The 15,658-nt window shown below is 44.4% G+C and overlaps 1 protein-coding gene across 1 annotated transcript in view; it reads left to right on the forward strand.

Moving 5' to 3' along the window:
• The window catches only part of LOC110478085 (uncharacterized), a 34,079-nt gene extending 18,674 nt beyond the window's left edge, over positions 1-15,405 (forward strand). Inside the window, exons 2-7 of the mRNA XM_021544490.2 lie at positions 1,434-2,428; positions 6,505-6,556; positions 6,657-6,759; positions 7,994-8,157; positions 11,893-12,138; positions 12,760-15,405. Of these exons, the coding sequence (XP_021400165.2) occupies positions 1,434-2,428; positions 6,505-6,556; positions 6,657-6,759; positions 7,994-8,157; positions 11,893-12,138; positions 12,760-13,497 (2,298 nt within the window). The 3' untranslated portion in view covers positions 13,498-15,405. The remainder of the gene's footprint in view (positions 1-1,433; positions 2,429-6,504; positions 6,557-6,656; positions 6,760-7,993; positions 8,158-11,892; positions 12,139-12,759) is intronic.
• Positions 15,406-15,658: the final 253 nt, after the last annotated feature.

Consider the following 15,658-nt stretch of genomic DNA (forward strand, 5'->3'; position numbering starts at 1 on the left):
ATAAGCTTTGATTTAGATGACACTTTTACAAGTCAAATATTGGATTCCAAGTTGAATACAGAGCACAGTTTCCACCCACGTTTTGGTCCTTTTCTGTGGCCATCCTGCATCCACCCTAAAATCCCTCAGAATATGAGCAGCACCTGCTGGAAAACAAAGGTTGTGCCTTGTAGAACAGGTCTGACTTTTTGCTTCTATTTAGGAGCTTTTAACATTTGGCATTGTGTCTTTTTTTCTTTCCATTTCAATATGAGCCAAGGGGAGGGACCAAAAGAAAAAAAATCTGGAGTATTTTGATCTTTGTGGCTTTATATGGACTTCATAAGCTTCGTTTGTTCTACTGCCAAGTTCCTTTGTGTTTAAATAGATAACAGACCAAGGCGACTAATCATTTCCAATAAAAAACCACACCAAACCCAAAGCATTCCCTTTCTTTTCCAATTAATGCTTGTAAACCCATGCTCTTAGACCGGGCTTGTGACCTAAGCACTTCTGGGTTTCTTTTCTTCCCCTTTTCAAAAACAATTGCCTAAGGCACAGACTGGGCTCTGTGCTCTGCAAATTTATGAAAGAATCTTGAAAAAAGGCTCTGCGAGTGGCTTTGGGAGAAGGTAGTTGTCAATATGATGTGCAAAAGCAGCCTCATGCACCTTTAGAAAAGCACAGAATGGTGGTTAGTGCTGCCATTTATGGACTTCCTTCCTCCTTGGAGGCTGGAGGCTATTTGTGGAGAAGGAAGAAATAGCAGATTTACATGGAACTGTCACTGTGTTATGTAAAATGCATGTTGGTTGCTGGTTTACTGGTGAGAGCTGGTATCTGCTGTTACTATTTTGAGAGGCTTTGCACTTGAAAAAGAGACGATTTGCCCAATCAAAAGCAGCTACATTTTACTGAAGTAAATAAGGTTGAATGTCCTTGAAACAGAAGATGAGTTGGTTGGATGAATCATGGGTGATCATCAATGCAAAGGTTCTTTTTTACATGAAAATGTTTTTGTAATGAAAATAACACAGAATTTTATATGCTCTGACACATTTTCCCTTTAGCTTCTTAAGGTTTTTCTCACACAACCAACTGTTTAGGGCAACACATTTGTGTGGTCAAAAAGTTGTATGTTTGCCAACAGCACAAATTATCAGTAGTAGGAAGTGAGAATTATGTGAATTACTTATGTGGGTTATATTTCTCTTGGAGGTTGACCATCCAATATACACTTCCATAGTCTCTAAGTGTTGCTTCTCATATTAGATTAATGCTCCACAAAAGTAGGAGCAAAGACTTGCACAAGCTTAATGAATTCCCCTGTCTTGAGGGTATCTTAAACCAGTCTCTGAAGGGAAAGAAAAGAGCTGGAATTTCCATTGGTGTGGCAGACTGCATCCTGGGTATAATCTATGGCAAAATGTAAGATTCTTTGTTTTGTTTCCCAGGTGTATTACTCCTGTGGTGCAGTGGTGGAATCAATGGAAAGAGGCCTGATTTTGTCACCAGGTTTTCCAAACAACTACTACCCAGGGACACACTGTGTCTGGCAGTTTTTCATTCCCATGAGAACCCATCTCATCTTGGAAATATTTGACTTTGACATTTTTGAGAGCTCTAGTGAAACTCCAACCCCCTGGGATGGCTTTTCAGCCCCTGCTACAACAGAAAATAAGGACATGCCTTCTCTTGAGGAAAACCTGGCCTTTGCTGTCCACACCACAAAACCTTCTCTCCAGACCTCGACGTCGAAGGTGGCTCAAAATCTGAGCAGCACCAGAGACCAGTCAAAGGACCTTGCTGGTCGCCTGGATGAACTTCCAGGAACCATCTCAAAAAAAAATGAAGCCAAACAAGCATCTGAAGAAAACCAGTGGAAGCAGATGAAGGAGCCCAAAGCAATTACCAAGGCTCAGCCAGAGGAGCTGCCATTCCCTGTGGCTGGCAGTGCCTCAGGGCAGAGGCAAAATAGCAGCGGCCTGGGAACAAGAGAGGATTTGGAAGGGAAGGTGTTACTTGCCCACCTAGCTGCTAGTGAGAGAGATGAAGTCACAGCAGAGAGCTGGACACTTCCCCCAACAGCACTGCCCATGGAAATCTCCTCCAGCCCCCAGACAGCAGTGGATGTCTGTCCCCATGATGTATTATACGTTTCTGATCTCATCACATTTTCCTCTCGCTTCTGTGGCCCAAATTCCCCTGTGAACAAGACCATGGTCTTTGGTTCATCTCTGGAAATGGTTGAGGTTATCATGGAGCTGATCACCACCACGGACCGGGGCCGAGGCTTTGCGATGCTGTTCGAGTACAGGAACATCAGTGACCCCAGCACTGTGGATGCTGTGAGGCAGGAGAGGAAGGAAAACATGATGATGCTGGCAATTGTAACAGGGATTGTTGTCTTTGCTCTTGCTTTGCTCTCTGCCCTCTGCATAGTTTGCAGGTAAGGTGATGCCAGAGCCTTGGAAGCATGTGATATTATCCATAGGGAAATGAACAGAAAAGAGTTAAATTTTCAGAGAAGAGTCACCTTTCCTTTGCTCTGCTAACTCCTGCTGTTCTCCAAACATGGTAGAGTGGGTACAGAGGAAGTCAATGCCCCTCACTGCTCCTGCCCTAGGCTCCTCACTTTTCTTTCCTACTTCTACAGCTCCTGTACCTCAAATTTATTTTCTTTTTCCTGCAGAAATACCTGAACAGTCAGGACTTTCGTGGACATTTTTTGTTTCTATGGCAGTGGTGCCTTGGAACCTCAGTTTTTGGCTCATGGACAAAATCATCCTTTCCTGACTCTCCTGAGCTGGCTGAGCTGACAGTCACTGCATCTTTTTACAGAGATCCCACAGTTTGGCTCTAACTAACCATCACTAGCACTCGGCAGAAAAGTAAATAATAACCAAAGTATTACCACATATAGAATTAAGATTTAAAAATATTTTTCCATCTGTAGCATATTTTATCCAAGAGACTGTGCAGAAATTCTACATCCAATGTATTCAGTGTGTTAAGAAAGCATCTGCACATCCCTTTCATGCTGGGGAAGAGCCCAGAGCCATGCTGCAGTAGCTCTCATTGTTCCCAAATGCAATCCAAAACAATCCAGTCAAATGAGCTGATGGTCAGGCTGGGTTGTGGATTTCCAGGTCCTGATGCTAACTAGTTAAATGCTAACAGTTACACAAGCATGCCACTCCAGTCAATTGCTTTTCTTTTATGTATTTCTTTCCTCTATATCTATCCAAGCAACACTTCTCCGCCCCCCAGCATATGTTTGCATTTTTCTAACTCCCTAGTGAAAACATTTTTGTAGAAACAGTGATTTATTTCTCTCCCTTCCAACAAATTCAAAACAGAGCCCATTCTCCCCAGGTTTTTGTCAAAATAAACACCATTTTTCAAATGATTTGACTTCCATGAAAACATCAGGTAAACTGAAACAAACAGTGCTCCTTGCAGGGCTCCACTCTGGTGGCTGGGTATTGGCAGGAGTTTCATTTCCCAAAGCCATCAAGCAGCTGCTCTGGCTTCTCCCTGCATTCCCCTGCCTCATCCTCCAGCCCCAGAGTGTCAGGATTGCCCAGACACCCCTCACCACTGGGGCTGGTTTGGCAGAGCAACTTGGTTTTCCTTGTCCTGATGGAGGCTGCATTTTAGCTCTGGCTGAATAAACACAAAATGCAGGCAAATCAGACCGAGCACCAGAGAACATGGGCACAGTGCTGAAACTTAAATATCATCTCTGTTGCTGTATATATAGAAATTCCTGCTTTCAGGGTCTGAGCTTTTTGTAGCTATAAGAGTTAAATTTGCATGTACTACATCTAAGTAACCTTTTTGTTTTTAAAGAGCTTGCAGAGCACTAATTTAGACCACAATTTTTTGCTAGCTCTAAAGGAAAAACTCTGGTGGAAAATGTCTTTCAGATATCAAATACTTTATTTTCATACTCTTGCCAATCTTCAAAAGAGACAGAAACAGGCTCCCTTTGCTATGGCAGCAGTCTGGGCTGATGCACATGTTGAGTAGGCTGTTCTTGCTCCAATACCCCTATTTAATTTCACTGTAACAATCCATGAAGCAGAGTATTATTCAACCCAAAAAGTGCACTGGCAATCTGAGGCTCCACTGGCTGAGTTTTCCTCTGCAAAGCCTGTTTAGAAAGTCAAGCCATGCTGCTCACAGTCACAGTTTGGCTTTTTGCTTGTTAGATGTTTACAAAATAATGTTCTGCTCTTGCTGACCAAGAGAAAAAACAGTCCCCAGGGCTTCAGCCCCACACACCAATGTTTGTGTGTTCTGGTCACTGGGAATACATCCTACAGGGGTCCCTATGGCACAGGATTAGGCTTGCTTCTTTTAACACTGGCCTCTTCATTGCTGTACAACTCTTTTTTTTTTTTTTTTTTTTTTTTTTTTTTTTTTTGTTTTGTTTTCTGTTTTTAAAAAAGATATCTATACTTCAGCCAGCTATTGACTGAATGGAAATAGAGACTAGCCCTACTCCTTTAGCCTCTTGGCAGGGTGTTTACTATCCCAGCCTCCTGTATTCCCTGCATGCTGCTCCTGGGAAGCCTTGATTACACCACTCTATTTTTTGTCAGAGCATTTAAGTGAGACCAGGTGGAAGTGATGCCATGACCTGTGCTGAGTTACCTCACCTGTGTTGCACTGGAAGAGCCTTTTCTCCCTCTCTACTGTGGTAACTGCTTCAAGGGTGTTGGTCTCTGGTCCCAGAACCACTGGCACTGGCTGGAGTTTGCCTACAACTCGCAGCTGTGGGTTTTTAATGCAGCTCAGAATAAGACTGCTGAGGCCATTAAGCACTAAGCATTAAACTTCTTTTAGATTGAGCCCATAAAGCTCTATTTTATGCTTCTTGTCCTAAATAGAGGCTTGAAATGAGGTGTCAAATGTGTATTAGCCACAGTCTGTCCTCTCTGCAGAAAATGTCAGGGTGGCACAGGGTGGGCTGAGAGGGAAATGATGCTGCTTTGCCAGTGCAGCACACTCAGAACTGGGACCAGCTCCCCGAGGCACAGGGACACTGTCCTGGCTGGACTGGGCACTGCAGAGGATGCCAAGAGGAACCTGGAAGCTCTTGGCCTTGTAAACTTGCCTTCCACTTTCTTTTCTCTTCATACTTTATTTAGTCCTCTGGTACCAGGTTCAGCTGTTGATTTTTTTTTTTTTTTCCATTTCTATCTGCTGCTCTTGCTTAGCTAAAAGTAGCAGGATCTGCCTTGCCAGGAGAAGAAATGGCCTGGGATGGGCTTGGCACTCACTGCCACTCCAGTGCACCAAGTCATCAGCAGTATCTGCTCAGGCTCATTGCATTGAGCAGGGCAAAGCTCTCTGGGGAAACTCCAAGTCTCTGCCACACTGCAGCTTTTGTTTTCTACTTGGGGAGGGAATGAAAGCTTCAGTTGTTAGTTGGCCAATAATTCTAATTACTTTTGGCCATGAAGCCTGGCTCGAGTAATGGGGGATTTTTTATTTTCTTTCCCAAGCCCCAAGAACAACAGATACGTCCATCTTATTTAATTTTAATCCTGTCCCATGCAGTCAAACTTTCGCTGTATGGTTGCAACCCATGAATTGCAGTGCACTTTACATCTCCATAGCCTCCCAACCCTTGAGTGTATAGTGACTCCATCAAGACTTCAGTGTTGCCAACTCTCCCCACCCAAGCTGCCCTGCCAGTCACTGCCTGCTGCCCATCCATCAGATTCTCACGGGGGTGAGAATTTGCCTTTGCAATAACCTGGGTTGCATCCCACCAGCCAGTGCCTAATGCTCCCCCGTGTCTGCTCTGTCCCCTGGAGAACCATGGGCACAGACTACACTTGTTCCAGTCATTATCAGATCCACCAGCGCCAGCCCTTCTTTGTGACGTCTTTTAGTTTTATTCATCCAAAAGATTATAACACTAGTTGTTTCGTAATCTCAGTTTTAGTAAAAATGTGAAAAAATGGCTAAGAACATGCATGCATTTCCCTTCAGCCAAGAGGCACGTTCATCCCATCATCATCTGCCACAGCACTGCCTTTTAGTGAAAGTCACACAAATGAACAGCATCTGATGCTCTCTGCTTGCTAAATATAGCTCAGTATGCAGTATTAGCTATGCAGATGAAATATTCTGTCTAGCAGGATAAGAAGGATGTCACTGCCCAGACTGAAGGATCTCAGTCCTGCTATTCAGCCACTGATGTGAAAGAGCAGCTGTCAGGGGGGAGCCTGGTGGGACTTGGCAGAGGTCTGAGCTCTGCTCCTGCTTTTGCAGTGACCAGAGGAAGATGATGACAGGTTCTTCTCTTCTTTAGCTGACTTTCCACCACATGAGCATATAATTTTCTCCCCTTGTTTACAGGCCTTGCTGCCTTGAATCTTGGCAAGTATTTTGGATGCTCATAACCTGCTGGGTTCCCCTCGCAGGATGAGCAGAGCCGAGAACTTTCCTGCTGTGGATCTTTAACTCACTCGAGGGCTTGTTGTTGTTGTTGCTGTCTCTCCTTTTCAGGCAGAGAACGTGCCCCAAAAGGAGCTCGTCCAACGCATGCAGTGACCAGGAGGTTAGTGCTAATGGCTTCAGCAATTTCTGTTTCTCTCTTTCATATTGGCTGTTGCACTGTTTATCTGACGATGTTTACCGGGGCATGTTCTGAGTTGTAGAACAGGATCCAGAACTCCACCGTCGATATCAATGAGCTGCAGCTGGTGGTGCCAAGCCGGGAGAATGAAAACAACAACCACTCTGTGAGCCGGGAGCAGGCGGGTGAGCGCGGGGCGTGGGCCGGGGCGGTCAGGGCAGCCCCGAGCCCCGGGCCGGCCCAGCAGATCCTTTCTTCCCTCAGCCCTGGTCACTGGCTCGCCCATGCACAGCTGGAGAGCTGCTCCACAGCAGAAAGCCTTTGTTGTGGGGACTGTCCCTCGCTGCTCCCCCCTCCCTGGGAGGGTAATTCCCCTGGCAAGGAGCTCACCCGAGCGCAGCTCCAGCGCGCTGCCAACACAAGCTGTCACAGCACATGGCACTGCTGAGACACTGGGTTAGCAGAGCAAATGTGTTGGGTTCAGGCTGCTACAAACAACTTACACACACCCAGAAACTGGGGAAGAGCTTCACCTGCCCTGGGCCTAACCTGCTCCAGAAAGGATGGGTTTTGCAATGCTCAGATGGTCTTTGGCCAACTCCAGCTCCCAGTGCTCCCTGTTTCTGTGGGTCTGGATGGATGGAGGTGCTTTGGGTGACATTAACCTCACAGTGAGCTCCCAGGAAAAGCATCCCAGCCAAGCTGCAGGGAATGTCACTTGCTGCAATTTTGAGTCACAACACATGAACTGTCCCAGTGCCCCTTTTGGTTAGTGGAGACCAACAGGGAGGAACTTTATGCTGTGTTGTGACACACCATCAGTTTCCCAGTGAACTATCAGCTGCTACACACTCAGCCCTCACAAAATTATGTCCACAAAAAGCTAATTCTGTACTCCCAGCCATGACAGCTTCCCATCTCCTTCTTGAGGAGGTTACGGCCAGAGTCCTCCTTGCCTGGACCAGATGACAGGCCTTGGGAACACATGCAGACACACATAACCCTCCATAGCAGTCCCTGGAGCATCAGGCTGCCTGTAGGAGCAGATTCATTGGGGTTTAACCAAAAACTACAACTCCCAATATTAACAGGTATGACTAAATAAAAATAAATAGTGAGTTGAGCAAGTTTGCAAGTTTCTGATCTGCAGCACAACCTCATGTGTTTAACACAAGGAATTTCAGTTCATGTCTGTTATTATTAGAAAGCAGACCCAAGGGCGTTTCTCCTCTCCTCTTTTGTTTTGTTTTTAAAAGCTTGCAGTTTCAGAAGAGCAAACTGTTGACTTGAATTTTGTTCTGGCTGGTGCAACAGCCAGCCAAAGGCTGTTCTAGATTGTCTGATGAGGGTGGGAGGAGTTGGAAACAGATGTTTTGGACTCTTGCAAGCAGTCTTTATTGATCTTTTTTCCTCTCTCAGTCACTTCCTGCAGAGGCAGCACAGAACGGTCTCCTCAGGACACTGACCCAGATGTGCCCTCCTCCATCTCTGCAGTGACCACTGAGACTGGGAGTGATGAAGTGTTTATCATTTCTGCTGGACCTGGGACCAGTGGGCTGAGCTTTACCACCTACAGGATACAGGTACATTCCCCAGCATCTCTAGCAGGCTGCAGGTTGTCCCTCCTGGACAGCACTTGTCTTACCTGTCCATTTTGCCTAATTCACACTTTCTAGAAAGGCAGGGACTGAACCAGGCAGTTCTCCTACCCCTCAAGCTGAGCTGCCATCAAATGATGTGGACTCTGATCCCCTGAGCCAGTATCTTCCCAGCTTTGGGAAGAGAAAATGCAGAACCCTATTAGCAAATAATGGAGATGTTTGCCAGCAGACAGTAGGACCAACCTGCAGAAGTGTTAATTGGCAAAGCTGATGTTCATTAAAATTACCACCTGTAGCAACTGAAAGACCCGAGTCAGACCTACTACTGCTCTCCACTCCAAGTGATCACTGAAGTTACTCAGCTCCTCAGAAAGTGTCTCATCAAGCTGATGTGAAAATTAACAACTTAGGCTCTAAAAAAATAAAATACTTCAAGTGAAAGCACTGAGGCCCTCACAGATAAAAACCTGAATTGATTCAGCAGGTTCTCTCTTATTTTAGCTTTTTCCCCTGCACTTCTGATCCTTCATTTGTTTAGAAACAGATGATGGCTCAGAAGCCTCAGGTCTGGCTGTCACCTCTTCAACCTCGAGTGAGTGCAGACAGAGCACATTCATCGCAAGTGTCTGCTAAAGCCTTTCCCAGGTCAATACTCTCTTCTCCAGTGCCCTGTCTCTTTTTTCCCACAAGAGGATAAACAACCAGCACAAGGAACTCACATGCCCAGGACAGGCTGTGTAATACTTCTGTCACAGTTTACAAAACAAAAGCATTCTGTATCCCTGCACTTGATTAGGAAATTAGCCGGGAGACCAGGCTGGTCAGGATTTTCCTACACTGGTGTAAAACACGTGCTGAGATTTGCCTCCAGCTGGCCACCCTGATGAACAGAAAGAGGGAAAGAAGGGAAAACAACTCTGGAGCCTTCCCTTGCCTGAACGTGACCTTCTGTGGAGCAGGGCACTGGGAGCTGTGGCCAGATGGGCACCCTTGAACAAACACCTGCACTCCCCAGTCCTTTCCAGAGCAGAGAGCTTCACCTGGTGGCAGCCCCACACACATCCAGCTTCTAGGCAACAGGCAAAACCATTTTCCTGCCCCTTTTCCCAACTTCAGTCAGAAGGAAGAAATACACACACCCACCCCATTTCTATTCTTCTGCAAGCAATCCTCAGAGGGCATTTATACATAAAAAAATAAAAGAGCATTAAAGCAGTGAAAGTAACCCAAAGAATTAAACACATTATTAAGTCAGAAAACATCTCCTCAGTGATGCCCACAAGTGAGGCAATACTCCCAACCAAATTCCTCAAGGAACAAAGGCTGGAAGCATGGCAGGGCCTTTTTAAAATCCCTGGGCCTTTCCCCACAGCTGACCATCCTCTCCAGGGCTGTGGAAATTGAGCACAGCAGACTACCTACAAACTTGCACTCTTGCTCTCATCAGGCCATTTGATACCGAGGGCTCCTGGATGTCAGCCGTGTTTACAGTTGAATTTTTAGGTGTGTATTTTTAGGGTGTGAAATGCTGCTGGCCAGCCAGCCCCCAGGCCTCACAGAGGATGTGGTGTGTGGCTTTGTGGCACAGCACTAGGCAGTGGATGAGATATCTGCTGGAGCACAGCCCGTTCCTTGGCAGGAGCTAGGCAGTTATCCCCTTGTGAAAACATGTGTGAAATCCTGGGCCTTCACAGTACAGTAAATAATGCCAGCAGACTCACCTCACGCAAAATGCTTGACTAAAATTTGTGAAATTATAAGGAGCTTTCATTTTAAAAATTATCTTGACTTTTTCCCTGAGAAATTGTGTCTGGCTGCTTGGTCCTGTGCTGCCCACCAAGTGTGAGCCTCAGCTCAGCTGGGCTTTTGCAGCTTTTGCTCTGCAGTTTTTCAAACCTGTTTGAAGACACCAGTCCTGTGTTATGAGGGAAGAGCAAAAAACCCCCTCTGTTTGTGACTGGTGTGAAGAAACACAGGGTGAGAAGGCTTTTGGGGAGATTCCAGGTGTCCTCCAGTAGTCATGGCTTTCTAAATCCTCTTTGGTTTAAGGCATCATTCATCCTTTGGTTGGCTTATGACTATGATCTCTGATTTCTGATCAGACACTGCAAGTTTCAGATGCAAAGGTTTGAGTAAAGAGTATGATCATGGATGTTTAACAAACATTTTTTGCCAAAACATTTTCAAAAGTCTAGAAAATACATTGTTCATCTTCACAGTTACTTCCATTGTAACTATCTCAAAACCAGTTTGGAGGTATTTATAATAATATTAGAATGATAAATACTAAGACAGCCCAAAGGGGCCACCTAGGAGAATTTTTTAAGCCACAGCCAGCTTAAAAATTTATAAATAAAGATTGTCCCTTTAAAGAAATCTTAGACTAGGAGCTTAATATTGAAACCAACTTATCCAGAGCCTGATGCCTCTCTTGGCTTCCCACTGAGTTTCTTTTTCTGATCTAGTGCTAATTTCTTGCCTCTCTGCCTATCCATTTCCAATATGACACATTCACTAAATAGTTTCTTTGATTTGCAGAAACTTGGAAAATTCAGATTCTCAGAAATAACAAATTACATGTTTCTGGTTTCTCAGGATTTTAAAATCCAGGACACTGTGGGATTTATTTTAGATACTCTTTAAGGACTGTGTAAACTTTGAGAATATGGATTTTGCATTCTTCTCATGACAACCATATTCACACAGCTGAAAATTAAATATATATATATAGAGTTGTGTAACAGGAGGCTTAAATAACAGGTGAAGTATTAGTAAGAATGAAAGGAGAGTTATAGGAATGTCAGGAATTCTCTAACTTTCCTGGCTCTAAGCTTATACCAATATTAAGGACAAAAATTGTGATTTCAAATGCAACATCAGAACTTATAAAGTATAGAAGAGATGTTTGTCTATAGTTCATTCCCATGTCTGATCAACTCTGCTCATTCACAGGGCTGCTGACAGCAGTTTAATGTAGTCTCACCTCCTGACGATGCCAATTTTACAGCTGTCAGGTGTCTTGTTCTACTCCAAAAGCATGTTGTCCACCTGAAGAGCCTTATTTTATGAGAAATGCAAATCTCCTTTGCTTCAATCCAGTTCTTGTGCTTCTTGTTCTATTCAGCACAGACACTGAGAACAGATTATTTCCTTTCTCTTTATTTTTCATTATTTTAAATTCTTCCCTAATATAGGATAAAGAGCACCATTTACTTCAGTCTTTTCTCCCAGACTGTGCATTTTTGAGACTTCTGATTCTCTTCTTGCTTGCTTCTGGATTTCTTTCAGTAAGCTCCATCCCCCTTAAGTTTTATTTCCCCAGACAGGCACACCTGGAGCCTTCCAAGAGCCAAGCAGAGTGGAAGAATTCTGTTTTACACAGGGAAGTTTATGACTCTGATCTCTCAAATACTTCCAGTAAAATTAAGCTGTAGATATTTCATATATTTAGTGAGGGCTGTAGGATTATATCTTATGTAACTGAAATTTCCCACTTCAGCTTTAAACCCAAAACTGGGGGAACAAGGTAAAACTTTCCTCCAGGGAAGCCACCGAGCTTCAGGCAGCACATTGGAAGAACGAGGAGAACTTGCATTCCTGAGTCCTCTGAGAATGACTGAATCAATCAGTCTCCTGCACTAACAGCTTGTTTTCAAAGTGTTTTAAAAATGTTTTAATGAAAGATGCCTATAAACGATCTTTATTTACACTTTTCAGGACAAAAACCTGAAAAGAAGCGTCACAAGCCCTGCCTCTGTGTCTGACTGGCTGAGCTCCCACCCCACAGCTGCAGGGGCAGATGCTGCTGAGAAGGGGAACGTGCAGCTGGAGCATCCCTGTCCCAGGCAGCGCACCTGGAGCGCCCGCACCTTCCACGACCTCCTGGCTCCAATACCACAGCTACAGAAAAAATGGTGCAGCTGGAGCACCAACAGCCCCTTCACAAAGCTGGTTGACAGCAGTGTAAGTCCTGCAGGGAGGGGAGGGTGTGGGGGTCTCAGCTCCAGTATTTCCCACTGTTCACTGATGGAACGCATTTTCCCCTTAGCCAGTGCCTCACCTCTCTGTCCTGCAGTGCAAACACATCTCAGTCTGTTTTCCTTGGTGTATGGGAAACTCTGTGGCCTAATTATATTGTAATTTAGCCAGGCTTTACTAAAATATTAAGCACCTGTATTTTCCAGCAGTTGGCACCTGGTTAAGAAATTATCCCCAGTCCAGAGGAACATTAAAAAATGCCTTCAGACAAGATTATCTCATTGAGTGTTCTGACATGTGCTTTTTCCCCCCTGGTTATGCCTTGAATTTATTAAAATTGATGTATTATTATTTCACTGCAAGGAATCTGTAGGTGTGGCAGGGATATCTGGGTCTCACTGACTGTAGTCATCAAACCAACAGCTTGTTACAAAGCTAATGAATGATGTTTCTTCCTTTTTAAGGTAATAACATAGGTTTTTGCTAAAGAACGCATCTTACCTCTCAAATAACCAGGAATTTTTACTTTTAGTTCTCTCGGGATCAACTTTTGAGAGAGAGCTGCTTTTCATGGCACGTCTGCTAATTTTGTACTATTTTGTGCAGGGTTTTTCTACAGCTGCAAGACCCCAAGGTGTGCCAACCAGAAAGGTAATCTCAGCCACTGAGATAGAGGGAGCATCAGAGACTGTTTACTCTGATTCATCTGCCAGTAATGCCTCATATCCCCTCACTCTGTCTGCACAGAGGCAGCGAAAGTTAACCTCCTGCAATTTGAAGAAATCCAGATTTGGGAACCCTTATTTTGGATTTTTAGCCAGCTCCCCTGACAGCAAACATATGAGGTCCTTGGATCCCTCAAGACATCTAGGGACAGCATCTCCAGTTATCAGCCAAAGCCCAAAAAATCTTCTAGAGAGCTCCAACCCCCTGAAAATCAACTTGGTCAACGGTTCAAAAACAAAGGAGCTTATGGTAGAAACAGATAAAAACAAACCAGTTTTTGTTATTTCTGAAGAAGGGGATGATCAGCAGCCTCTGGTCCTGGCGGAACACCTCAGTCAGTGTGGAGATCACCTGTCAGAGCAAAATGCTGTGTATGCTCCAGCCGTGCTGGAGAAACAGCCGGTGGCTCTGACTGCAGAGAGGAACAGCTCTGCCCCCTTCACGTCGAGCCTTCCCCTCTGGGCAAAATCCCCCACTTCACACAAAGGCCACGGGAAGGCCCCCAGCTCCTGCAGGGACCAGCAGAGCCCGGAGGGTGGAGATGCCAACACTGCTGGGCCCCCACAGAACTGCGACACCCCCGCCACTCCTGCGCTGTGCCAAGCGTCAGTCCACTGATGTTCTGAGAAAGTCTGAAACATCAGTTCCCAAACCCAGAGGGAGCAGGGACATGAGCAGAGCAGAAGCTGTGCCAAGCAGCTGAGTGTGGCAGTCACATGTGGCAGCTTTGTTGAGAGCAGTCTTTGCTTCCCACATGTTGGGACAGAGATTACAAGGATACAAACCACAACACAGCACAAACATCATCTCCCCTTCAGCTCACTAACCTCATCTCTCTTCTGCATGAGACTTGGATGTAGTTTGTACAAGAAAGAATCCTCTGAAAAGGTACTTCAGACTGCAAAACCCCTTTTCTGGGATGGGAATGAAAATAACCTGGGGCGGTCACACCGTGGTTTATATCTGAAATGTAAATCAGTCCCCTGTACCTGTGGCATCACTTGAGTCTTTCTGTTGGGAGCTCTGAGTAAGGTTCTGTTTATAGCTCTGCCTGTACAATCCAAGCCTTGCCAAGCCAAGGGTGAATTCTACCATGCATGTTTGCATACAGTTTTGTAAACTTCATTTTAAGTATTTCATAACTTCTGCAGTCTAGCACAAAGCTTACCAAGCATTAGCAACTCTAATAGTAAAAAGCAAGATTATCTCATCTCCTAACTCTTTAGAGAAGTGTACAGACTGAGCAACCCAATACCAGATGCTTGTTCTATTAAAGTCTGATGTAGCTTTATCTTTATTAGGTCTACATAGGCTTAGAACACCTCAATCCACTACATTAAATGACTCCTCATGGCAACAGGAGCATGTGTACAAAAACACTGAAATACTAGGAATAGTCTTCAGCATCCAACACTTGGATATTTGCAGCTGCTCTGATCCTATATTCACCAGCTATTTATTGCTGGTAACGCACATTGACTAGAGAGCTCTTCCCCTTCCTTTAGCAGGCAAGACTTGAAATACAAAATTAAGGTGGGGCAAACTTTGAGTGCTCACTTTCTTTAGAAATTAACCCTACGTGGCTGTGCCTCCCTGACTACAAATCCAGGGCATTCAATGGAACACTGAACCAAAGGGAAGCCTGCTAGTCCTATTGCCTTTAATAACCCCATTGGTATTTTAATTTCCTCCTGCTGGTATTTTCCTATCTTTGCAAGAGACTCCTGCATGTTTGTCCCACAACTCAGAATTGTTTTTCTTTCTTAAATGAAACAATTCCCTCTGAAGCTGCATTTTGCAGCTGAGACAGCACATTGTTTTAAAGCAATAGTATATCATGAAACAGGTGTCAGAAAGAAATCTTCTGCACAAGTCTTCCCCTGTATTAGCTGCAGTGTGCATCCAGTTATCTTAATCCTTCTCTGTGAAGGCATTTAAGACTGATTGCTGAAATATTTAACTGAATTATTTATGATTTCACCTGCTGTTACAGCTTCCATTTGCCACCATTAATGTCTGAGATATGCAACACAAGACTATAGGTTTTGCCTTATATTTTCTCTTTGTGTTTACACGTCTACCTAGACATAGAAGCTGTGCAGCTGGTAGAGGTGGAAGCAAAAACACACTTGCCCTTTAGCAGCTGACTCAAACATGAACAGCAAACAAGTCTCTGCATTTATCATTTCCAGACTGTATTCAGTGCCAAAGTCTGGCTCCATGTTGGTTGCTTCTTTTTTGGTGGGTATTTTTTTGTCATTGTTGTTTTAAATTAATGCTACTTGATTCAAAGGGAAGAGATTAATATATTTATGATTTTAAAAATATTTAGAAGTCTTCAGTACTCTAACAATAACTTCCACTGCATTAAATTCATACACATTGTTCTGTTACTTACTACATTTCTAAAGTTTGAAATACTAAAATCTACTTTTGAAAAGTACTTGCATTCAATTAATGTCAATAGTTACATTTGAAGGGCTGGAAAAAGTGGCTTTTTTCAATAAAAGCATGTTTAACTACTCATTTCTATGGTGTAACAACACTTAATTTGTCTTGGTGAAAGCCTGAGTTGTGCCTCAGAGCACCAGGAGAGTGTGTGGGGTACCCCAGTGGTGGCAGAAGAGCAGAAAAGCAAACACTCCTTTTTAGATCCTTCCCAATTTCTCAGAGACTGAAGATGAGGTGGTTGTTTACACCGACCTCCTCCACTACCTGTTGTATAACCAAAACCAGACTTTGCTCACCAGGTTCGTCTCACTGCTGCCAGAGGAGGTTT

Source organism: Lonchura striata, chromosome 18 (genome assembly GCF_046129695.1).
Source record: "Lonchura striata isolate bLonStr1 chromosome 18, bLonStr1.mat, whole genome shotgun sequence".
NCBI classification, from domain to species: domain Eukaryota; kingdom Metazoa; phylum Chordata; class Aves; order Passeriformes; family Estrildidae; genus Lonchura; species Lonchura striata.